This window comes from Eubalaena glacialis, chromosome 19 (genome assembly GCF_028564815.1).
Source record: "Eubalaena glacialis isolate mEubGla1 chromosome 19, mEubGla1.1.hap2.+ XY, whole genome shotgun sequence".
Taxonomy (NCBI): Eukaryota; Metazoa; Chordata; class Mammalia; order Artiodactyla; family Balaenidae; genus Eubalaena; species Eubalaena glacialis.
This window is the reverse complement of record NC_083734.1, coordinates 48957873-48983595: the sequence shown is the minus strand read 5'-3', so window position 1 is coordinate 48983595 and position 25723 is coordinate 48957873. Positions and strand designations below refer to the sequence as shown.

General features: G+C 40.6%; 1 protein-coding gene across 3 annotated transcripts in view; it reads right to left on the bottom strand.

The window, feature by feature from the left end:
• The window catches only part of DDX42 (DEAD-box helicase 42), a 53595-nt gene that overhangs the window by 1796 nt on the left and 26076 nt on the right, over nt 1-25723 (bottom strand). For 2 of the 3 annotated variants that reach the window (XM_061175540.1, XM_061175539.1), the window contains exons 4-17: nt 20252-20313; nt 18911-18947; nt 17915-18064; nt 11372-11476; nt 9846-9965; nt 8656-8832; nt 7980-8108; nt 6959-7058; nt 6319-6366; nt 5383-5480; nt 4154-4430; nt 3185-3411; nt 1484-1594; nt 282-383 (exon numbers count right to left, since the gene is read on the bottom strand). In XM_061175540.1, coding sequence (XP_061031523.1) covers nt 282-383; nt 1484-1594; nt 3185-3411; nt 4154-4430; nt 5383-5480; nt 6319-6366; nt 6959-7058; nt 7980-8108; nt 8656-8832; nt 9846-9965; nt 11372-11476; nt 17915-18064; nt 18911-18947; nt 20252-20313 — 1743 coding nt within the window. Of the gene's footprint in view, nt 1-281; nt 384-1483; nt 1595-3184; nt 3412-4153; nt 4431-5382; nt 5481-6318; nt 6367-6958; nt 7059-7979; nt 8109-8655; nt 8833-9845; nt 9966-11371; nt 11477-17914; nt 18065-18910; nt 18948-20251; nt 20314-25723 lie in introns of those variants that run through there. The other variant, XM_061175541.1, reaches the window with a different exon arrangement.

Sequence of the window (25723 nt, the reverse complement as noted above, 5' to 3'; positions counted from 1 at the left end):
CAATCCTGCTGTAGGATGAGAGCCCTGAGCATGACTGAAGTAGATGACCAGCAAGAGGGTCATCCCTCTAGCTGGGTCATTTCTCTAGCCGCTACACCTGCAGCTCTAGGTAAGCTGCGGTTACGGTGATACTCGAAACTGAAAACAGGAGAAGGCCCTACCTAAATCCAGCAAGCATCAAGTCTACAAGGCCAGCTACCATCTCAGGAAGACTAGGGCCCCTCATCACTGCCCATGAGTTACCAGTGAAAGCTCTTTTAGCTAAATGCTTAATTTCAGACCTGGAAAGCTGCTTTCATTGCCGTCAGCCGATCTCCCATGGCTCCCGTGGAGGGCTTATAGGCCTCATAATTGCTCATTACATTGTTGTTACTTCCTCGGTCCTAAAAAATAAACACACTCATGAGGATGGAAGAGTAAGTAGGAAAGCCCACTGCCACAGACTGGGCCTCCATATACTGAAAATTGAAGAGGAAGCTGAAATGGGAATGGGAAATTTTTAGAAAGTTATGTTTTGTGAGAAAAGGCACGGTAATGAGTCATTTAAAAATGCTTACGCCTTTCAACCCAATAATTCTATTTCTGGGAACTAACCCTAATAGTCAGAAATGAGGTCAGATTATGCCCAAAGCTGATCACCTGGTATTATTTACAGACACAAATATAAACATCATGTTTATGTAATTATGTAAAAATTATGTTAAAGCCGAAAAGGCCACAAGGCAGTACAGCACATACATGACTGCTCAGGCTCTAAATCCAGACCCTAAAGAGTCTGAAATCTCAGCTTCAGTATTCACCACAGTGTAACCTTGGGTGCCTCAGTTTTATCATTTGTACTTACTCTGAGTGGTTGTGGAGACTGAGTTAACATGTGTGGTTGCTTGGGCTGGCCCTGGCACATACTAAGTTCTCAGTATTAGTTACCACTATCATCTGCATGATCCACATCATCATCATCACCGTAACATGGGGACAGATTATTTACGTAACAAAGACACCAAGTTTAACTATGATGATGCAGAAATGGAGACTGGCAGCTTTCTTCCTTGGCTTAAGAATCAAAGTGACAGGAAACAAAGTTAAGAAAGCCAGTCAGGGGGGAGCTTCTGTTACCTGTTTTGTGAGAAAAGCTAGCTCTCATATCTCTGGTTCGATTTCCCAGAGTGTAGGAATCATTCCTGAGTTTAGTTACAAGCTGTAGCTAGAGTTTACAGAGTGGCCCTCTGGCTCTAGGCCAGTGCTGGAGGGCTGGTGAACAGACTGCTGGGCCCCACCTCCGGGAGTCTTGATTCACCAGGTCTCGGGTGGGGCTCAAGTTTGCATTTGCTACTGGTCCAGGGACCACAGTTTAAGAACCACTGCTAATCTAAACTGGTATCCTGAGCACGCCTAGTCAGTCAAGGACACGGAGGTGCTTCTTCAATAGAAAGTCACATTAAGAGGCTCTCAGACGAGAATAATCCTAACATCCAGGACTCACCGTGTTCTCAGAGCCGAGGCCAGGCCGCTCCCTGTAGCCTAGGCCTCCTCCACCAATGTTCAGCTTTTTCCCTTTCCCTCCTTTGAAGCGGGATTTCCGAAACCAGGCATTCTGCATTGAACACAATTCAAGGTTAAGACATGGGAGGAAGAGACGCCCAGAGGAACGGGACAAGATCAAAGAGGAAACTAAATGGGAAGAACTTTTTGTTTCATCTTTTGCGAATGTATCTATAGCAAAGGAGGAACTGTTCATAGGTACCACAGATTAGCTGCTTCTTGGTAGCTTCATCCATCCAATTTGTCAGGAGCCTTATCTAAGGCTTCCTTTTACTGCTCCTTCCTTCCTTCAGGGGCTCCAGGAAGGGAAGTGATTAAGATACACCTCAAATGCAGAGCAGTTACTCTGGCCATTTCTAACTTCCTTGAGGAAAATGAATTTATTCTCTATTTCTCAGACAATCTATATGTAACATCTCTGGGGAGGTTAGAGCTTTATCTGACAATCACGTTACACTCAAAAGTACCTGAGGGCTTCCCTGGTGGCTCAGTGGTTAAGAATCCGCCTGCCAATGCAGGGGACACGGGTTTGAGCCCTGGTCCGGGAAGATCCCACATGCCGCGGAGCAACTAAGACCATGCACCACAACTACTGAGCCTGCGCTCTAGAGCCCGCGAGCCACACCTACTGAGGCCCACACGCCTAGAGCCCGCGCTCCGCAACAGAGAAGCCCCCGCAATGAGAAGCCCATGCACCGCAACGAGGGGTAGCCCCCGCTCACTGCAACTAGAGAAAGCCCGCGCACAGCAACGAAGACCCCATGCAGCCAAAAATAAAATAAATAAATTTATTTAAAAAAAAAAAGTACTTGAAAGGTAGGGCAGGCTTGGGCAAGGTGCTAATCAGAGAAGCTGATCAGTCTGAGAGCAGAGAAAGCCTGAGGCACAATGAGATGTAGGAAAATGCCCCAGACAAAATACATCTTGTATTTAGTACAGGACTGGCTCTCCGGGAAAGGAAAGGAAACATTATTCTACTCTCCCCTGCAATGCAGGTCCTTTACTCCCAGGTCTGGAAGCACGGGCAGTACCACAGTACAACTGCATTATGGGTGAACAGTTCTGTAGGCTGGCCTATGAATTTGAAAAACACATAAGTCTCTACTATCAGAATGTATATCCCAAATCCATTTGTAATTTGGGGACTGTGTGTATTAAGACAACTCAAGATTTAATTCAGTAGAATGCCTCACTCAGTTTTAAATTGGTAAGCAGTGTAGTCAAAGGTCTGAGATCTAGGACTGAGAAGTAGTGAAATACATTTTTTTTTTTAAAGACATCATACATTTTTAGCCCCCCAAAGAAAAAACTGTTTGGGGAAAAGGGCAGTGAGGAGACTAGTAGCTTTCTTTGATATTAAATTTGCTCACAAGTGTGACATGGGGCAAGCAGAAAGAAATGTCACAGGGACAGATTTTAGCACAAAGAAAGGAATAGCTTTTCAACATAAATGTTGCTGAAAGGAGAGGATGAGAAGACAGACCAGATGAGTTTTAATGTCCTACAATACCAATCTATACTTCGTAAGTGCTGCCTGCCCAACTTTACTGTCATGTTTCTATGTTATCTGCCTCTGGCATATTGAAATTTTTTCGCTTCGTTTTACAACCTGGAGCAACCTGAAGTGTGTCCAGCCCCTCACCTGCATGGCCAGATCTAGGAGTTCCTTGGTAACATGCTGATTGGCTCCTTCCAAGTTCCGGACAAGGTCACCAGCAAAATTGCTATCCTTGGGTGTCAGCAAGGTATAGGCCACGCCTTTCTCACCCGCTCGTCCTGTTCGGCCAATCCTATGAGTATGGGTATCAATATCTCGTGCCACATCATAGTTAATGACAGTCTTAATTGAAGGAATGTCCAGACCACGGGCTGAAATAAAAAACAAAATTCTTTTATTCTTTATCAGGAGCCAAAACACCAAAGTAACCCCAAATGCTAACCTAAGAACCCACATTCCTCTTATCTAAGCAAAGTGCATGATTTGGTGTGCTGAGATAGAGGCATGTAAGCTGCCCTTCTAGAACAAATGCCACTATCGTAGATTCTATGATGCTGGGTCAACTTAGTGAGGGACATCTTCTACTATCAATAACCTGCCGTGGCCTCACTCCTGCACCAGAAATATGTAAAAAAAAAAAAAATAGTAAAACCAACATCAAATGTGTCCTGAAGCTGAGAAGTGATCTCCTTTCTGGGAGAAAATACCAGTTTTTAAGGGTAGCTATTAAAACTCAGCAGAACAAACTCAAAAATCACACTTCAAAACTTTTTCTGATCTTGAGTGAAGTATGCCAAACTAAATAATCAATGTAAGTTATATACTATATTCAGACACACAACAGGGGCATAGCCCACGATGTGACTGTGTAAACCATTTCTTCCCCAAGTGTCTTCCAACTGCCGGGATTGTTTTTTTCAGAGAGGAACATTAAATGGAAAGTGGTACCCAGAGCTCCAGACTGAAATCACTGTGCTCTGAACTGCTGCACCACGGGGCGTGGCCAGCCAGGCCGGCAGAGTGCCTTCAATCAGCCGCCTCAGATATTAAACGTCTCATATAGCAAGACAGAGCACCCTTATAGCATGGTTACTGGGGAAATTCATACCCTACCTGCAACATCTGTGGCCACTAGGACTGGGATGTCCTTTTTCTTAAAGTCTGAAATAACCTTATTTCTTTCACTCTGATCCATGTCACCATGGAGCAGGCCAAGATTATGACCCTCCTGTTTAAGGTTATTGGCTAGCTCTTCAGCATTGGCTTTTTTAGTAACAAACAGGAGGACACTTCCTGAAGAGGTAAACTCCACTAGACGCCGGGTGAGCCAGTTCCATTTACTAGGCCCAGAATGCAGAATCTCCACAATCTGAGTCACATCTTCATTTGCCTGAAAAGAAATAAATGAAAAAGGTAATTGTGACATTTGTGCCACAGGGCACCTGAATTAGGACCAGCCATCACATTTTCTACCTGCATCTGGAAGAACCTTGAATAATCCCTCTTCTCCTTGGGCCTTCCTTCAGCAAGTCAAGTGCAGCTCAAATTTTACATCCCTTAGCAAATCACAGTGCTCTCCACCTCCCCTGACGTGTACATATACCTAAATAATCTGTAAGCCCCAATGCTTTGCTCAATACTTTTCTATATGCCTACTCAGATTATTCCCAATAGAGTAAGCTCCTTTTCTGTCCTTCCCACTTACTGTTCCTAGTACAATTCATACATGCACATAGAAGGCACTCAGCAATGAAAAGCAGACAATGTCAAAAAGCTAACTGCACAGAACTTCAATAAATATGCCAAGCAAACTAAGGAATTCTCAAAGCAGCCTTAATTGATTTCCAAATCACAATTCAGAGAAATTTTCCACATAGGGTATATTTATAGGTAAGGAAAAAAAACCCTTAACTCATTTTCACCAGGCCTTTCAATCTCCCCGCTCCACGCTGTGCAGGCCTACTCCCACAATCACTTAAGAGGTCAGTTCCATCCTAACTGACCAGTAGTCTTTCAGGCAAAACTTGCTCTTTTTCCCCCCCCAAAAATATTTTTTTTAAAAAAACCTTTTATTCTGGAAAAAACTTTAACATTCAAAAAGAGTAAAATGAACAAAATCAACTCCCATGTATCCATCACCAAGCTTCAACAATTATTAACATTTTGCCAATCATATTTCACCTATTCCCCCAACCCTGGTGTTTTTAAAGCAAATTTGAAACATGTTGCCTCACGTGTAAATGCATAACATTTTTTTCTCTCAATAGTGAGAAATTAATTCCATGTCACCACAGTAAGAGAAATAACCCACTGGGATCCTATCCAGCCCTGCTTAGGGTTACCTCTCCAATATCCCCCTGCACCACACGAATAGGGTCAATCAGGATGTCTCTGGCCAGTTTTTCAATCTTTTTCCGAAAAGTTGCACTGAATAAGAGAGCTAAAAGGTAAAGTAAATTCTGTTAAAGAAACAATATGACTTCTTTTTTGAATACCCACTAAGCTTCCCACTGACACTGCTCAGTTTTTAAAAAAATAAACCCACCTGAACTTTAAATTTAGTTTAAAAATTAATTCACTAAGGAAAAAAAAACTTGCCCTTATTCTTTTTTTTTAAAAATTAACAGCTACTCTATTTATTTATTTATTTATTTATTTTTAGCTGTGTTGGGTCTTCGTTTCGTGCGAGGGCTTTCTCTAGTTGCGGCAAGCGGGGGCCACTCTTCATCGTGGTGCGCGGGCCTCTCACTATCGCGGCCCCTCCCGTTGCGGGGCACCGGCTCCAGACGCACAGGCTGAGCAGTTGTGGCTCATGGGCCCAGATGCTCCGCGGCATGTGGGATCTTCCCAGACCAGGGCTCGAACCCGTGTCCCCTGCATTAGCAGGCAGATTCTCAACCACTGCGCCAGCAGGGAAGCCCGCCCTTATTCTAACTTTATGCATTTTCAGTTAAGACAGGGGTTGTCAGCATGGTTCAGAAAAAGGCTCTTGACTTCAAATCAGCATATCTGCACTGTGTATTGCCTCTAGCCAGTGATAAAACTTTATGAATTGGGGCAAGTCATTTAATCCTCAGCCTTGGTTTCATCATCTATAAAAATGAGCAAGTTCTATCTAATGATCTCTAAGGTCCTGTCACCGTCATTATCTTCCCCTTTATGGTTCCTCACTAGAACACACATGATCATTTTTGCTGCCATAGCTGTGAGTGCTTATAAAATAAATAGGTGTTTATTCTGAGTACAAACGTGGCTTAATGAAACTGCTTCATACGTACTCTGTCTGTCAGGACGGACATGACTTGCTATGGATCGCACCTGGTACTCTGGAAGAAGTAGAACAGTAAAATTAGTATCATACCTCTGTATGACAGTTTGGGATGCCTGGAAAAAGTCATTTTAGTAAAAATCTTCACATGAGACATTATAAGAATTAAGGAAATTCTGGAACTCCTAGACCCATCACTCAGTATGAAACTCAGAAACACTTACCCCAGCACCACTGGCTGGGCCCAGTGATGTTCCAATCCATAAAGATAGCTATTTAGAATTTTCACACAGCTGGTTAAGTCAAGGAGGACAGGAAAGCAAAAGGCCTTGAATGATATGACATCCACCTACCTAAGAACACAGACCTTGACCTCCACAAAGGCATATGAATAAAAATAAAGCCTAGAGACGATATTCGCCTTATATTCACAGATACTTTCAAATGTCCTCAACCCAGTTAAGTCTAACATACTTTTCCTGAAAAAACTCCTAAAAATAGTTAATGTCTTAGCTATATCTCTATGGTCTAACCCTATCCAGGAGTATTTTTAGCTTCTCTCGTGCAGAGAAAAAATTAAGTCTAGAAAGACACGGAAAAAACTAGTATCATGAGGATGGGGACAGAAGAAACTGGTATTCAAGGCATACCAAATCCCATGTCAAACATTCGATCTGCTTCATCAAATACAAGGTAAGAGACTCTTTGAAGGTTGGTAGCTTTCTTCTTCACATGATCAATAAGTCGACCCTATGAGATCCAGAAAATGAACAGTAAGCACAGTCATCCCAGTATCTGCTGGACACTGGTTCCAGGATCACCCACACTCACCCCCCCCGAGGACGCTCAAGTCCCTTAAACAAAATGAAGGAGTATTTGCATATACAACCTACACACACCCTCCTGTATACTTTAAATCATCTCTACTTATAATACCTAATACAACTATGTAAATAGTTGCCAGCACGCAGCAAATTCAAGTTTTGCTTTTTGGAATTTTTTTCCCCTGAATATTTTCAATCCTTGGTTGGTGAAACTCACAGGGAAACCTGCCGATGTGGAGGGCCGATTGTGTAATTAAAGGCATTTACAAGAACTTTCTAGAGTTCCCCTCCTGGCAAAAGTACTAATACTCCAGTCTTAGACCGTAATAGACACTGGTCTGACAGCCTCAGACTTTACGCACTACAGAGACTTTACGCACTAAAGAACAGAAAATCTGAAAACTCAACGGGATTCTCCCTTTACATTAATTTTGATTTAAATTGCGGAAAGATGGTCAGAACTATTTTTTGTGAGGCATTCTGAAATTACCTAAGTTAAAGTCTTATTAATGGGTTTTAATGTTTAAACTACAATCTTCTAGGCAGTTCTGACCACACTCTGAACACCTTTCTGATTCTTGATGCTCTCAGTATGCATGGATCCATTTTCTAGGAGAGCATAAGAAAAACTGTTTGCTATAGAGGGGAAATTCGTAGCAGAGAGAATCTTATTGGACTGCTATTTTAGGGTAGCAATCAAAATTAAACCAAGGCCACCAGCTGTCATTGCATCAGAGTATTCTTAACCCTGATTTACCACATTTTAGAGGAAATGCCCTCCAACAACTAACCATTTTTTTCATACCAAGAGAGGCTGATAAGCTATTTAAACCCAAGACATACTTACTGGTGTACAGACAACAATCTCTGCCCCTTCCTGAAGGGCCTTGGCCTGCTCCCACATGCTCCCTCCTCCATACACGGCCACTGATCGGAGATTATATGCTTTCCCAAACCGCTTGCATTCTGCGTGGATCTACAAAGTTGACATAATGACATATTAACGAACTGTGACACTAACAGATACCTCTGTCATAACCCAAAAGGGAGCTATGAAAAACACGCAGAATGCGATGTCAATAGAAAATCAAAAGCTAGAAAATGCTTTAAAAACACAATTTTACTTATAAAGTAAATGAACAGAGTACCATTATTGTATCTTAACAGGCTATCTGAAATCTTGTTGTGATTATTCTTTTTCACTTCTCTTCACGACCCTGTTACTGCCTTTCTACCAAACAGAATGAATTAACCCAGGAGGAAAACTTACAATACAGTTCCCATATAATTTGGTTATATAGAAAATCTATAACACATAATATTTTCCAGAAGTTTCCTGATAGCACAACAATGTGAGTGTACTTAATGCCACTTAATGGTACACTTAAAAATGGTTAAAATAGTAAATTTTGTGTATTTCACTACAATTAAAAAAAAAAGTTTCCTGGTAATTCTACTCACTTGACTGGCTAGTCCCTTATCAGTTCACATATAGAGGGGGGCATTCTACACAAAGCACATACCTGCTGACAAAGCTCCCTAGTAGGACACACAATCACTGCAATTGGTCCATCACCTGGTTCCAATTCTTTCTGGTCCATTATATGAATCAACATGGGCCAGATAAAGGCCGCAGTTTTCCCACTGCCTGTTTTGGCAATACCAATCATGTCTCTACCACTTAATGCCACAGGTACCCCCTAGAGAAAAAGAAAAAAAAACATATCCACTCTAAACTTTCAATTTTAAAGATGTGCTGAAGGAAATTCTGTGGAAGGGTAAATGACTATTAATGACATTTATTTCCAATGAAACAAAAATGTCCTGGGCTATGCATACTGGCTATGGAATAACAAGAAATACCTGGAATTCCCATAAACTTCTTGATCTGTAGGAAATATTATCATTGCTAAAATTTTAAAAAATTTGTCCCCCTTGTGAAGGTAGAGGCTGTCTCATCTACATACTGAACCGCGTAGAAATGAATAAAATCCATATATAAATGAGAAACAGAAGCTATTACTTTCAGTTATAAATGAGAATTTTCAGGCCATGGACAAAGGAATCCTCGTAATTGACAGCGCTAAACTTCTCCATGCACAAATTTTATTTTGTTCAGTCTAGGCCTAATGAACTATTTTCTTCAGATCATATTTTCAAGACATTTATCAGACACAAAAGAACATTTCCCAGCCCCTTAGCAACTTTTTTTTAAAACAGGTAAGTAGATTTATTAATATAGGATGCTTATGAAAAACACAAGTGGGCAGGCAAGAGGGCTCTGCCCCAAGAACTAAGCAGACTACATTTTTATAATCAAAGGAAAAGTGCGGAGGGGGAGAACAGCAACTCATGTCCTAGGTCTCAGGCAAGTTCCTAGGACAGGCTGCCAAGTGAGGGTCCTTGGCTTTGCACAGGAAAGAATTCAAGAGCCAGCCACAGTAAAGTGAAAGCAGTTTATTTAGAAAGACACACATTCCACAGACAGAATGCAGTCCACCTCAGAAGACTGAGAACAACCAGCAACTTCTTAAGAGTGGTAAAAAAAAAATTCACTTTTGCTCTTTAATTTTTAAACGTTTCAAAAATTCTATCCATGTCAATACAGTTCTATACTAAACACTTTCATTGCTTTGACTTGTTTGTTAAAAAAAAAAAAAAAAAAGTCACAATGTCATTCTACTTCATTTTTCTTTCATTATGTTTTACTTACCTGGCACTGTATTGGAGTGGGCTGTGTGTACTCAGATTTCCGAATCTGGTGCATAAGTTGTTCATCAAACCCAAAATGAGCAAAACTACTTCCTGGTCTAGGAGGTGCAGCACCAGAAACCTAGAGATAAAGACAACTTGCAGGAATGACTTGTACTTCAAAATAAACAGCATTAGAAGTTCAACAATATTTGTCTGTATCTACCTAGCATTTAGTTGGAGTATGAAGAAGTGAAAATATAAGGCTGTAGCTAATAGCCTATACTGTTTGAAAAGGTAAAATTCAAATAATAACAGGTCTAAAGCCTCATATAAAAAACTCCAAGATAAATATTCCTGAGATAATGGTCATATCATTTTAAATGATTAAGGGCCTAGAAATCTCTTAAATCAAAATTAATTTTCTCATAAGAAATAAAAAGATGTTCAGTAAATTGGAAAAAGCCATTAATATATTTTTTCCATTTGCATAACTATTAACCAGGTGGTAGAAAAAATAAAATTTACTCTTGAAATAAAGAGTGCAAATGAGCTCCAAATTCAGACACATCTATACCCACTAGTTACAAAGATATTGTCTACTGTCTCCAATTTCAGTGATGCCTGAAGAGCTAACATCCCGCTTAGTGATGATCCAGACACTGCCAAACGTTGTTTGAACCGCACCCAGGTGAAGAACTGGGCTCCACCTCCATCAAGGCTTCTCAGGTGATGCTGATATTTCCAATCAGGATTTCACTTAAAAGTTTTTTTGAAGGGGTACTTCTTGGAAAACAGACAAGTACGTACACACACACACACCCACCCACCTACCCCTCAGAAAACACAAGTTCAAACATCACATAGCAACTGGTAAGGCCAGAAAGTTGTCCACACAAGAGCATACATCACTGTATTATCTGTGTGTTTCACTTAACATCTAGCAGCACCCTAAACAATGTGGTCAGTGTGCAACCCAAAGCTTTTTAGTGGACAATTTAAACTATTATTCTGATATTACTACATGCACATTTTTAAAGTTGTTAATTTCTTCTTCTAATTAAAAATGCATGCTGTATATAGTTTGAGAAGCAAGTGTATCTTAATTTCGAAATAGTCTAAAACTTCCAATATTGTCCACATCTATTAATCTTGTCTCCTCTTCCTGAAGATGGGGACCCCTTGCCTTCATCTCTAGCCCACCCAATGCAGTTCTTAGCATACTGTTCTCACTGCAGAAATACTTGATTAGTTTTAAGGTCACATGACCTATTGTTCCAACACAACACACAAAGCTGACTGAACACATACATACAGCATTCATGTGTATCACATGAAAGAAAGAATAATCCTATCCTAAAACAGTTATAAGACTAAAACAACAAAATCAAGACACAAGAGCCCAAGGGATCTAATTATTACTTTATCAAAGATAGTTCAGGGACTATTAGAAAAGAAATTCAAGATTATTTCAGTTTGGATAAGCAGTAATACTAACCCTGCACTAATTAACATTAATATGAATATTTGCCTTAATGGCTGACTTACCCGAAGATTGAGCTTATGCCGGAGATCTATTAGCTGCTGTGGGGTGAGGTTGGTTATCTCTTCATGTTCATTGTAAAAATTTTTTTCAAATGGTGGATAGTCAATCTGCAGGTCCAATTATTCAAAGTTAGTCTAGAATTCAAGAGTCAATCCTGTAAGTTTGATTTTAATGCAAAATAACCTTTCACAAATATTATACAAGTAAAGCCATAACCAGCTAGAGAGAACAAAGGAATTCACTTATTCATGACACAAATCCCGAAAGTACAGCCAGTACTTTTTCTTATTCCTGTTCTCAATATAAACACCAACCTACTTCCTAAAGAGACTCTTAGGACACCTCAGGTTTGAACAGCCTTGATGCAGACTAGGGAATCTCTAATGCCAAAAGGACTCAGATATTCCACCATATAACATTTAAATATGTTTTGCAGTAAGCTGTTCACCTAGATCTAGGCATTTAAAAACATTTCTAATATCTCCTTTGGGGAGAGCTCTACCTTTAGAGGGAGTTCCATTCTTTTTAAAAACATGGAACTGTTTACATAACTTTTAAGAAATGTATGGCCAAGCATTTCCAATTCCAAAGAGGAAAGAAGTCATTTCTGCTAATCTTTCATAGGCTTACTGTACTAAGAGTACAAAACACTAACATATTACCACATATGAATCTGGCTAAATGATTCTCTTTCTGACATGATATGTCTACAATAAACTTATTTTTTAAGGAGAACTTAAGCCTTTCATAGGTGGTCAAAAATTTCATAACTCTAGATACAGCCTAAAATTAATTATCTTTCTCTGGTACTATCAACAAAAAGAAAGAATTAAGTTTTCCTTTAGCATTATTAACAGGACCTTTTGTTATGCTTCCCACAATGCTGCACTAAGCCCTTTTCTTCAGTTCTCTTCTCTTACCAGAACAGAAGGTCCATGAGGGCAAGAATTTTTGTCTTTGTTCACAAAAATTTACAAATATGTAAATTTTTTACACACAATTTTTTTTTTTAACCCAGAAGAGCGGGAAAAAAAAGAAGAAGAATGTGAAGAAAGGGGTGTCCTTTTTTCATATCTGGTCTCTCCCGGCAGACTTCCCATTATATTAGGACAACTGTGGGATACCCCAGGCAGGATAATTAAGTTTGAGCACTTTGTCAAATATCTCAAATATTTTATTAAATGAATATTTCAAATACTTGAGCTTTTTTCCTTATTAGATTTTCACTCTTTATCATGCATGCATCCTCCTAGATCAGTTTCAGATATTTAGTTTAACTTGCCACATGTAAAATGCCAACTCCTTATGTGGTAACAGCTGTGCAAAAGGAAACATTTAAAAAGCTGAATATAACCCATACTCCAGTCTAGACCAGTAGTTCTCAAACTTTTTAGTCTCAGGTACCCTTTACACTTAACAGAAACACAATGAGCTTTTGTTTATGTAGGTTAAATCTATTGATATTTACTGTATTAAACTTAAAACAGACAAATTTTAAATTTATAACTCATGATAAAGTAACAACAAACCCGGGAACCTACCTCAACATAATAAAGGCCATATATGACAAACCCACAGGCAACATCGTTCTCAATGGTGAAATACAGAAACCATTTCCTCTAAGATCAGGAACAAGACAAGGTTGCCCACACTCACCACTATTATTCAACATAGTTTTGGAAATTTTAGTCACAGCAATCAGAGAAGAAAAAGAAATAAAAGGAATCCAAATTGGAAAAGAAGTAAAACTGCCACTGTTTGCAGATAACATGATACTATACATAGAGAATCCTAAAGATGTTACCAGAAAACTACTAGAGCTAATCAATGAATTTGGTAGAGTAGCAGGATACAAAATTAATGCACAAAAATCTCTTGCATTCCTATACACTAACGATGAAAAATCTGAAAGAGAAATTAAGGAAACACTCCCATTTACCAGTGCAACAAAAAGAATAAAATACCTAGGAATAAACCTACCTAAGGAGACAAAACACCTGTATGCAGAAAACTATTAAAACACTGATGAAAGAAATTAAAGATGACACAAACAGATGGAGAGGTATACTATGTTCCTGGATTGGAAGAATCAACATTGTGAAAACGACTATACTACCCAAAGCAATCTACAGATTCAATGCAATCCCTATCAAACTACCAATGGCATTTTTCACAGAATTAGAACAAAAAATTGCACAATTTGTATGGGAACACAAAAGACCCCGAGTAGCCAAAACGATCTGGAGAAAGAAAAACGGAGCTGGAGGAATCAGGCTGACTTCAGACTACACTACAAACCTACAGTAATCAAGACAGTATGGTACTGGCACAAAAACAGAAATATCAATCAATGGAACAGGATAGAAAGCCCAGAGATAAACCCACGCACATATGGTCACCTTATCTTTGATAAAGGAGGAAAGAGGATACAATGGAGAAAAGACAGCCTCTTCAATAAGTGGTGCAGGGAAAACTGGACAGCTACATGTAAAAGAATGAAATCAGAACACTTCTTAACACCATACACAAAAATACACTCAAAATGGATTAAAGACTTAAATGTAAGGGCAGACACTATAAAACTCTTAAAGGAAAACACAGGGAGAACACTCTATGACATAAATCACAGCAAGATCCTTTTTTGACCCACCTCTTAGAGAAAGGGAAATAAAAATAAAAGGGACCTAATGAAACTTAAAGGCTTTTGCACAGCAAAGGAAACCATAAAAAAGATGAAAAGGGACTTCCCTGGTGGCACAGTGGCTAAGAATCCGCCTGCCAATGCAGGGGACACGGGTTCAAGCCTTGGTCCGGGAAGATTCCCACATACCGTGGAGCAACTAAGACCGTGCGCCACAACTACTGAGCCTGTGCTCTAGAGCCTGCGAGCCACAACTACTGAAGCCCATGAGCCACAACTACTGAAGCCCGCACGCCTAGAGCCCGTGCTCCGCAACAAGAGAAGCCACTGCAATGAGAAGCCCGCACACAGCAATGAAGAGTAACCCGCGCTGGCCGCAACTAGAGAGAGCCTGCGCGCAGCAAAGAAGACCCAACACAGCCAAAAATAATAAATAAATAAATAAAGTTATTAAAAAAAGATGAAAAGACAACTCACAGAATGGGAGAAAATATTTGCAAACGAAGCAACTGACAAAGGATTAATCTCCAAAATATACAAGCAGCTCAATATCAAAAAAACAAACAACCCAATCCAAAAATGGGCAGAAGACCTAAACAGACATTTCTCCAAAGAAGATATACAGATTGCTAACAAACACATGAAAAGATGCTCAGTATCACTAATCATTAGAGAAATGCAAATCAAAACTACAATGAGGGGCTTCCCTGGTGGCGCAGTGGTTGAGAATCTGCCTGCCAATGCAGGGGACACGGGTTCGAGCCCTGGTCTGGGAAGATCCCACATGCCGCGGAGCAACTAGGCCCGTGAGCCACAATTACTGAGCCTGCGCGTCTGGAGCCTGTGCTCCGCAAAAAGAGAGGCCGCGATAGTGACAGGCCCACGCACCGCGATGAAGAGTGGGCCCCACTTGCCGCAACTAGAGAAAGCCCTCGCACAGAAATGAAGACCCAACACAGCCATAAATAAATAAATTAATTAATTAATTTTTAAAAGACACTATTTTTTTTTAAAAAAAGAAAAACTACAATGAGGTATCTCCTCACACTGGTCAGAATGGCCACCATCAAAAAATCTACAAACAATAAATGCTGGAAAGGGTGTGGAGAAAAGGGAACCCTCTTGCACTGTTGGTGGGAATGTAAATTGATACAGCCACTATGGAGAACAGTATGGAGGTTCCTTAAAAAACTAAAAATAGAACTACCATACAACCCAGCGATCCCAGTATACCCTGAGAAAACCATAATTCAAAAAGAGTCATGTACCACAATGTTCACTGCAGCTCTATTTACAATAGCCAGGACATGGAAGCAACCTAAGTGTCCATCGACAGATGAATGGATAAAGAAGATGTGGCACATGTATACAATGGAATATTACTCAGCCATAAAAAGAAAAGAAACTGAGTTATTTGTAGTGAGGTGCATGGACCTAGAGTCTGTCATACAGAGTGAAGTAAGTCAGAAAGAGAAAAATAAATACCATATGCTAACATATATATATGGAATCTAAAAAAAGAAATGGTTCTAATGAACCTAGGGGCAGGACAGAAATAAAGACACAGACATAGAGAATGGACTTGAGGACAAGGCGAGGGGGAAGGGTAAGCTGGGACGAAGTGAGAGAGTATCACTGACATATATACACTACCAAATGTAAAACAGATAGCTAGTGGGAAGCAGCTGCATAGCAGAGGGAGATCAGCTCCGTGCTCTGCGACCACCTAGAGGGGTGGGATAGGGAGGGTGGGAGGGAGACGCAAGAGGGAGGGGATATGGGGATATACGTATGCATATAGCTGATTCACTTTGTTATACAGCAGAAACTAACACAACACTGTAAAGCAATTATACTCCAATTAAGATGTTAAAAAAAACCCACAACAAACCCATCACACTTTAACATAAATGCTTTAATAAAAATAACTTTTCTTATAACATTCCTTTACATTTTTGCAAATTTTTCTAATGTCTAAGAAAATATTTCCTACTGCATTCAAATTGTTGCAATGTTGTTTTGATTAAAGCCAAGGAAGAAAATCTGGCCCCACAAAGATATGTAGTTGGAAAAGGGAAAGAAGTATTTATTAATCTTTTCAGATGCTTGTGGACTTTAACTCTTCAATACTACACTAAACCTTGACAAGTGGACATTTCTTAAAGGTTATTTTCATTGTGTAATCTGAAACTGTATCAACGAACTTTTACATTCCGTTACATTATAATTCATCAGTCTATCATGCACTTTGAATGGAGCCTTTACTCATGCATGATCTTGTAACATCGTGTATTGGCCATTTGAAAACAATGGTTCACTGAGATGGTCTGCAGATCATCCAAAACATTTCATTATATAATTAAAAAACTACATATATCATGGTTGATTATCAACAGACTTTAAGTATTAGAAAGCTATCAAGCTCACCGTGGTGAATGTAAGTTTCCCAAATTCTAATTTTTGCTTGAAAGCTTGATTTTCTATCATTGGCAATAGACACTTTTGCTTTCCTTGAAGTGTCACTTTCTCAAGTGAGAATGGTGTTCCATGAAAAAAAAGCAGCTAGCTTAGCTCACAACTCGAACACCTAAGTGCCTTTCCTTGAGACAACTGTCGTATTTTGGCATACAACAGAAATGATTTGCCCTTCCCATTTTGTCACACGGAATAAAAAGACATGTTAACATAAAGGTCAAGATTTAATAAATAATTTTTACTGTTTCATCAAGGATAGTCTTAAGTGAAACTGGTTTGTATTTGTTTTGGTTTTTTTGGGGGGAAGCGGTGTGTGACTGTGATGATCTGGCAGGGAGAAGCAACTGGTGCTACTGTCCTGATTCATGTTAATGCATCAGCATTGCTTTTAGGCATTGGTGCAAATGCTGACACAGTGAAAAAGGTAAATGATCTCAGCATTACTATGAAAATTCTTTTGACTTTGTAGACTCCGTGAAAAGATCCTTCTAGGACTCCTTGGGCCACACTTTGAGAACCACTGCTCTAGATCTAGAATCACTGTATGCAAGGTCTAGTCTGATATTTAACCTGGATGAAATACTGATCCCCCCCCCGCCAACCAAGTGAGTACACTGATATCCTCGTTTCCTTTTCCTGATTTAAGGACCATGTAATTCCTGGTTCCACTTTGAAGGAACAGCCTCTCATCTGCCCCAGATCTGGGAGAAATAGTAAAGATTCACAGCAATTAAAAAGCAAATGCAGGGGCTTCGCTGGTGGCGCAGTGGTTGAGAATCTGCCTGCCAATGCAGGGGACACAGGTTCGAGCCCTGGTCTGGGAAGATCCCACATGCCGCTGAGTAACTAAGCCCGTGCGCCACAACTATTGAGCCTGTGCTCTAGAGCTCGTGAGCCACAACTACTGAAGCCCGCATGCCTAGAGCCCATGCTCCACAACAAGAGAAGCTACAGTAATGAGAAGCCCATGCACCACAACGAAGAGTAGCCCCCGCTCTCCACAACTAGAGAAAGCCCACACGCAGCAACGAAGACCCAACACAGCCAAAAATACATAAAATAAATAAATTTATTAAAAAATAATAAATAAATAAATAAATAAAGCCAGCAAGCAAGCAAATGCAGGCCCACAGACCCACTGTGAAATGAAGATGGTAAGTGATGGTGTAGAAAACAAGTACAATTGCTTGAAAAAAACTGAACGTGAGCAAGTGACTCAGCTGTACCTTCAATAGTACAGGCTACAAAGTCTCAACCACTCAGTCACCTTCTGACTCAACCATTTGGTAAAGATGACAAGAGCCCAAAGAAATAGTCTCATGACATAATAAGGAGTACGAATCAGGATATTGAGAAAACCTAAATATTAAAGCTAAAGAAAACTGTATCAGCTTGAAAGAAGAGTCAAATTCAGCAAGAAACACCATACCTCTGAATGATCAATGGGAGGAAGAGGATCAATGATTTTTTTGGAAGGTGCAATTGGATTTCCATCACTATCGTATTCCAAATTATCCTCCTCCTCCTCTTGAACCACACCAGCAGTTGGATTCTCTGCCATGTACCGAAAATAAGCTTCCTGCAGGAAAGCACAAGAACATAATCATACCCAAGTATAAATGAGAACATTTCTGCTCCTGTAATTAGTGCACACAGTGTACAGATAACTGCACAGTTTAAACACCTACCAAGACTCTTACTAACAATGATTCCTTTAACAATAGCAGTATTCAGAGGGACAATCAGAGGAAATCAATGAGACGGTTACTACCATAAAATGATTTAGCTTGCTTAAAAGAAGACTTATATATCTGTCTGTTCCACAGCCTTCCTCGGGTGGGGTGTCTACCTACCCTGCCCAGAGCTGTGGAACACATGCTGTGGCTTTACCAATCCAAGTTTGGAAGGTGACACTGATTAGAAGGGTCACAAACCTGGGAAAGGCTCACTCTGGTTCCCTTCTCACCATCCCACAACTGAATGGGAAAAAAAAAATACTAACGAAAAAAAATACTAAAGGACAGTCATTTAATTAATGTTCCATCTTGAAACACAAGAATCACAAACAGAACTCTTAGAAACAGGTAGAGGTTAGATGTTGCTAGAGTCCATCCGTAGATCCCACTCTACTCTACTCCTTGATTTATCAGAACAAACATTAATTTTGGATTAAAAAAAATCAAGCTGAATAAAGCTCATATTTGCTTTTGATATCATAGTTGATCAAAAGTTCCATCTTCAACATGGGGGAAAGTCACATGAATCTTTATATTACCAACTGGTCACACACGCAGAAAAGCAGCAAGTCAAATGACATTCCCTGCTGAACGTCAGGAATGGCCATTTCAGTGAAGGCAAGCTCTAGCTTGTCCCCAGTACAGATTTTGTGGGGTAAAAGTAAAAGAAATACTGCATAGGAACTCACTTGGTCATCTTCCTCTTCAATGTCATCTCGAATACCCCTGGAAAAACAAGCGGAGAAACAAACTTCCCTGCAAATGTTCCACATACCCAGCTCCATACTTATAGCACATTAGTGTTGAATTCCATACAGCACAGGAACTCTCAACACTAACAATAACAAAGCAGCAATAAGCACACTGTAAACTATCCATCCATCATATACGTCTGGTTTCACTCTATAAGCCACAGTTTGCTTTTCTTTTGAATGGGATGATATGGTACCCCTAGAAACATCAAATACTAACAAGAACACAGGGAGTAAAAACTTTTGAAGAGAGATACCCAAGGACCCTAGCCTTGTCAACCCCGTACAACAAACACAGTACAGTGTTTAATATAAAGCATTTTACATTAAAAAAAAAACCCTGCATTTGGTATATACTAAAAAGATTGTCACAACTTTCTTAATGTGCCCCAGAGTTTCTAGCCCTGGAGTAACTGCATTCAGCCAAAATCCTTGGGGACAGAGAGAAAAACTACATCAACTCTTTTTAAAATTTGGGACTAAAACTCCCAAACCGTTCACATGGAGAAGTGGACCATCGCCACTTGCATCTCTCAGGAGCTGTGGACAGTATGGTTGCTTAGTTCCCATAAGCATCTCTTCTTAATCAGACTTTCTGCCTAACCTAGAGCACTTGCTATCCCTAAGGCAAGCAGCACCGCCAGTGAAGGGCAGCTGGAAGAGGATGCAGCACACAGTAAGCGCCAAAGAGAGGGCTGAACCTCCATATGGCACAGGAACCTTGGGGAGGGCCTGAGCACTGACTGCCAAGTAGAGGTAAAAGTCCAACCATGCTTCCCTGTGCTTGGTAAAAAAGCCTTAAGAAGAGTATATTCAGCAAGGAGACAAGGAGAATTCTCCTTCCTAGAAAATAAAGTATTTCAAGTTCTGACTAGTGGCTAAAGCATGTCACCCCTTAAATAAATTAGGTTTTATTATTTATTAAAAATATACATAGTTTTTTGTATACAATCACCATTACTTCTTAAAATCAATCACATAGGCATAAGCCTATTTTATATCAGTTATGGGACAAGACTGAAAAATGAACCCAAACTTTAGTATTGATGCTCTCTTGATTCTCTCTGTCACTCATTCTTGTGTTTACTAAAAACTATTTATAGTTGAATACCAAAAAGAATGCTTTTTAATTACTACAAGAAATATTATTCAAGATACAGGAATAACTTTAAGTCATTTGTGCATTTTAATCTTTCTCTATAAACTTTGGGGGTATAGGCTTTGCAATACTGTAGCAATTTTTATGTAACTTTTTTGAGGGAGAAGAAAACAACTTACTTTACGTTTTTTCTTTCCTTGTCCTTTTCTTCAAGCCTCTTCATGTCTCTAGCCGCTTGATCCTAATGAAACAAAAGGCCGCAAGGAATCACCAACTAAAAACACTGAAAGGGAGATTTCTTTATAAAGAATTTTTAGATTCAAACAAGCACCACCACAGTTTTAGCTATGCATTTTAACAACTGCATTCTGATGCAATCAAATTGTTTGACAATTATTTTTTAAAGAGAAATACCCAAATGTTCTAAAAACTTGACTGTACATGGATTGTTTAATTTTTATCTGCAAATATACCATGCATGGAAAAATTAGCAAAAATTCTTGATTGATCACTTTTAAGAGTTAATGATATAATTACCAATGGGGCTAGTAAAAAGTGCAGATTTCTAGATCTTGCTCTGGGAAGGTGGTTCTCAGCCTGGGGTGATTTTGTCCCCCGTGGACATCTGGCAATGTCAGGAGACATTTCTGGTTGTCATAACTTGGGGTGGGGGATTGTTACTAACATCTAGTGAGTAAAGGCCATAGATGCTGCTAAACATCCTACAATGCACAGGACAGCCCACAAAACATAGAATTATCCAGCCCTAAATGTCAATAATCCTGAGGTTGAAAAACCTTAATCTAAATAAACCTACTACATCAGAACCCTTTGGGGTGGACTTAAATTCATGTAGTTTTTCCATTTTCCATAGGCAATTCTTATACATAGCAAATTGATAATTACTGATCTAAATTAATTCTTTGTTTTATACATGTGAAAATCAAGGTCAGAAGAATTAAGTAATTTTCCCCAAGGTTAAAACACATCCTGCATAACTGTTTCTTGTTACAAAGCAACATGAGTTTTTCTGACTCCTTTGATGTAATAAAATGCCACTATATATAACCTGGCATAGTCAGATGTTCTATCTAATCAAAAGTTCCTGATAAAGAAGAATTATTTTAAAAAGAAATATTACACATCAACACTCTATTTTTCAAGGGACTGAGCCACACGTAAGATATAGTAAAGGCTACAGCTGAAGCGAAGATGACTATGCAATGTAACATAAGAAAAGGGCCACAAACACTTACAGAACATATTTTTTTAGCCTACATAAATCTTTTTTGAAACACTAGCTAAAAATCAATCTTCATCTAGTTCAAACACTAGAAAAGTTTACACCTGAGATCAGGGATTAATACAATACCCTGGCAACACACTCCCCCCAAGATCAGATAATATCCAATCTCTCTGTCCTAAAATCAGCAAAACCCCTTTGGATACTATACCAAAAAAATACCCAGAAGAATGATACTATATCAGAAAGATTTAACCTCCAAACAGTTTCAACTACTTGAAATTCCAAGCAAGAGAATTTGGGCCATTCTTGGATACTCCTACTCAAAAAGGGCTATGCCAGCTTGCACTACCAAACATTAAATCTAAATTTAAACGTAGAAAATCAAAAGTTGATTTTTATTCTAATTCATCACTAGGGATCTGAAGAAATGACAAACATAGCCCTTTGGGAAATGTCCGTATCTCAAAAAGATGGGGGGGGGAAAAAAAAGACATGTATAAGACATCTCAAACACGACAAACCATTTATTTATTGCCTTTGGTTCTAGAGAGAATCATTTAACATACTCTATTTACTAAATTGCTACCATGTTGCAAAGCACATGTATGTTCTGAGTAGTTTTGGTTAAGCATTATGGCAGAAATACACAAAGCTACAAGAACTCAGATACTGAACGACATAGCAAAAAGAATATGGGCTTTGGAGTTGAATCCTGGCTCTGCTACCTTCTATGTATATATTCTTCGGAAAGTAATTCAAGATGTTCTAAATCAAAGGTGGGAAACTCAAAATACTCAATAGGTACCAATGTGGCAATGAATGAAGTAAGCCAGGATAAGAAAAGTTCTATTCTTTTGACACAGACATGCTTTGCTTGCACTTTAGTAAGTAGGAATATTCTAAAGAAGCATGCCCTAATTTTTCTTGTAACACATAGCTCTGAGTCTTATTTTCTAATATTTGATAAGAGACTCAAGCTCGAGAAAAATATTTCTCCACTATAAGAAAATTACAGCACAAGTGTGATGGTGAATGGTTCTAAACGATGGCCTCAGTGTCAAGAAGACAATAGGGACTGATGGGTGAAGTAGAAAAAGGCTGCCTTGTCTAAAGCAGGCAGCTATTTCCTCAACAACAGCCTATTTTTTGCCACACAAGAATGCAGGCCTAGTCTTGCCAGATTTTCCACTTTTCAAGAGTCTGATCTTTTCAACAAAATCTCCTGATCTTAAAAATGGTGGCTCATATTTTAAAAAAGCAATGTTTAGGCCAAACAAAAACACATCTATATTGGATTCTTTTTTTCCCCTACTTCCTTAGAGGAGAGATGAATTCTGGCTGAAGACTTCAGGTAACAAGTAACTGAGGGATCTAGAAGGACTTCACTTTATAAGCAATGAAGTGACAGTTTCTGAGCAAGAGGAGTCGCATGACAGGAAAATTACTCTGTAGCTATATACCACATAAATGGGAGAGCAGGGAGCCTAAAGCAGGGAGAGAATTTAGATCAGGCAAGAGTTAACGAAGGTATAAGGTAAGACGACCATAGGGGACATAGAAAGAAACAGATGCAAGAGATACTGTAAAGACTGACAGAACCTGGCAAATGACAGGAGGAAGGCAGCATTATGTACTGGACAAGAGCTAGTTCTCAGGACTACTAAGCAAGAAAAATCAGATTTGAGTCCCAGCTCTGCCACACAGTATCAATGTGATTTGGAGAAGGAATCTGAATTATGTTAGGGTTCAGTTTTCTTATTAGTTAAAAAATTATATTTATATATAGTTGTTCTGCCTATTCTTCTTTGTTATTCTGAGGATTAAATGAAGCCAGTCATGAACATGCTTGATCATCTGCTAGAAAGAAAATAACAGAGGGAGATGGGGCGCATGTATACAATGCAATAGTACTCAGACATAAAGATAAACGAAACTGAGTTATTTGTAGTGAAGTGGATGGACCTAGAGTCTGTCATACAGAGTGAAGTACGTCAGAAAGAGAAAAACAAACACTGTACGCTAACACATATATATGGAACCTTAAAAAAAAAAAAAGGTTATGAAGAACCTAGGGGCAGGACAGGAATAAAGACGCAGATGTAGAGAACTGACTTGAGGACATGGGGAGGGGGAAGAGTAAACTGGGACAAAGTGAGAGAGTGGCATGGACATATATACACTACCAAATGAAAAACAGATAGCTAGTGGGAAGCAGCCACATAGCACAGGGAGATCAGCTCGGTGCTTTGTGACCACCTAGAGGGGTGGGATAGGGAGGGTGGGAGGGAGGGAGATGCAAGAGGGAGGAGATATGGGGATATATGTATATGTATGGCTGATTCACTTTGTTATACAGCAGAAACTAACACACCATTGTAAAGCAATTATACTCCAATAAAGATGTTAGAAAAAAAAAAGAAAATAAGAGAGGGAAGAATCAAGGTGGTGGAGTAGCAGGACATGGAACTCACCTCTTCCCACAAATATACCAAGAACACATCTACAGGGACTTCCTTGGTGGTGCAGTGGTTAAGAATCTGCCTGCCAATGCAGGGGACACGGGTTCGATCCCTAGTCCAGGAAGATGCCACATGCCATGGAGCAACTAAGCCTGTGAGCCACAACTACTGAGCCTGCGCTCTAGAGCCTGTGAGCCACAACTACTGAGCCCACGTGCCACAACTACTGAAGCCCATGTGCCCTAGAGCCTGTGCTCTGTATGAAGAGAAGCCACCACAATGAGAAGCCTGCACAACGCAACAAAGAGTAGCCCCTGCTCACCGCAACTAGAGAAAGCCCGCGCGCAGCAACGAAGACCCAATGCAGCCAAAATAAATAAATAAAATTAATTTTATAAGTAAATAAATGAAAAGTTAAGAAAAATACAAAAATTAAAAATTAAAAATTAAAAAAAGAGGAAGTGGTATGGGACCCACACCCTTGGGAAGGAGCTGAAGGAGAGAAGTTCCCATACCCTGGAAAGTCCCATCACCAGCAGGGAGATTAGCTGGGACAGAAAAGGAGCTTCAGAGGCTCAGAGAGCGCAACAACCAGTTTGTGGCAGGCAGGACAGAGAGAGACCTACACGGAAGGTCTGTGCCACCACCCTGGGAGGCTCAGCATGAGAAGCTCCTCTGCTGGTATGGGGGTGGGGGGAGGGTGCTGGAATGCGGGGTTTAGAGAACAGGCCCGGGGAGAGGACTGCTGCTGGCTGCATGGAGACAGCCTGAAGGGGCTGGAGTGGGGAGCGCCCCAAGTAGTAGCGTTCTCAGAAGAAGCCTGGGCCGCCACAGAACCAAAGCACCAATGTTAAGTGGTGTGCGAAGGGAGGGGTGGGGCTGCCATTGCGGCCTCCTTCCCCAGGCACTGGCCACTGCCTGGGCAGGCTTGCGAGCCACAGCTGCCACCCTAGCCCCCTCCCGCCTGGACAGGCTTGTGTGCCCCGGCCACCTCGGCATCCCCAGGAGCAACGCCAGTGGGTGGCCCACATGCAGAGGTGTGGCTGAAACCACAGCTGAGCCCCAGGGGCTGTGCGACTCACGAGCAGAGCTGAAATCTCTCCCAGCAGCTGCGTGAACCACGGATTTAGACCTCTGCTGCCAACTTTGTAAATTCAGTGCCTGTGGAAGAACCAAACGGACCACAGGTGCTCCCGCGGCTGGGATGGGTCTGGCTTTAGCAGCTGTGGGCGTTGTGGGCCAGTATACGTGGGGGCTGAGCCCAGCCAGGGTCTGAGCTGCCTCCACAGCTCCCACAGCAGGTCCAGGTACACGCCTACTGCAGTCCTGGGACCTGACTTCAGCGGATCTGCGCTGCTGGCCATGCGAACACAACGCCGGACAGATACCAGGGCCTGCTGCTGGTGTACCCACGGTTGAGGTGGGGCCAGGGGCTACGCCAAAAACACTGTACTCTGTGAGCTCGCACAATGGGTGAAAGGTGACACAGCAGAGGGTACTCACAGATGAACAGCTCCAGCGGAGGAATACTCAGTGGCTCCGCTCCCAGTGGGAGCCCTCCAATCACACCTACCTCACACTGCAGACCAGAAATGCAGCTCAGAAACAGATCTGGGGGCTTCCACTCCAACAGCTAGGGAGCAGACCCTGCCCCTGACAGGACAGTGACAACCAGAGAGCAAAGAGGAGGCCCCGCTCAATATCCAGTGCAGGCTCTGGTCACACCACCAGTCACACCTCCTATCAAGGGGATAACGGCCGGCATACACTGAGGAAAGAGGTGGCAGGCATCCATACTAAAAACAGCCCTTGCACCCCAAATTATTAAACCCACACAGGCTACACAGGGACGATACCACATAAAAATAGCCCTCCAAGACAACAGTAAATAATTGTTTCTCCTAAACTCATACAGCAAAAGAAATATGACTAAAGTGAAGAAGCAG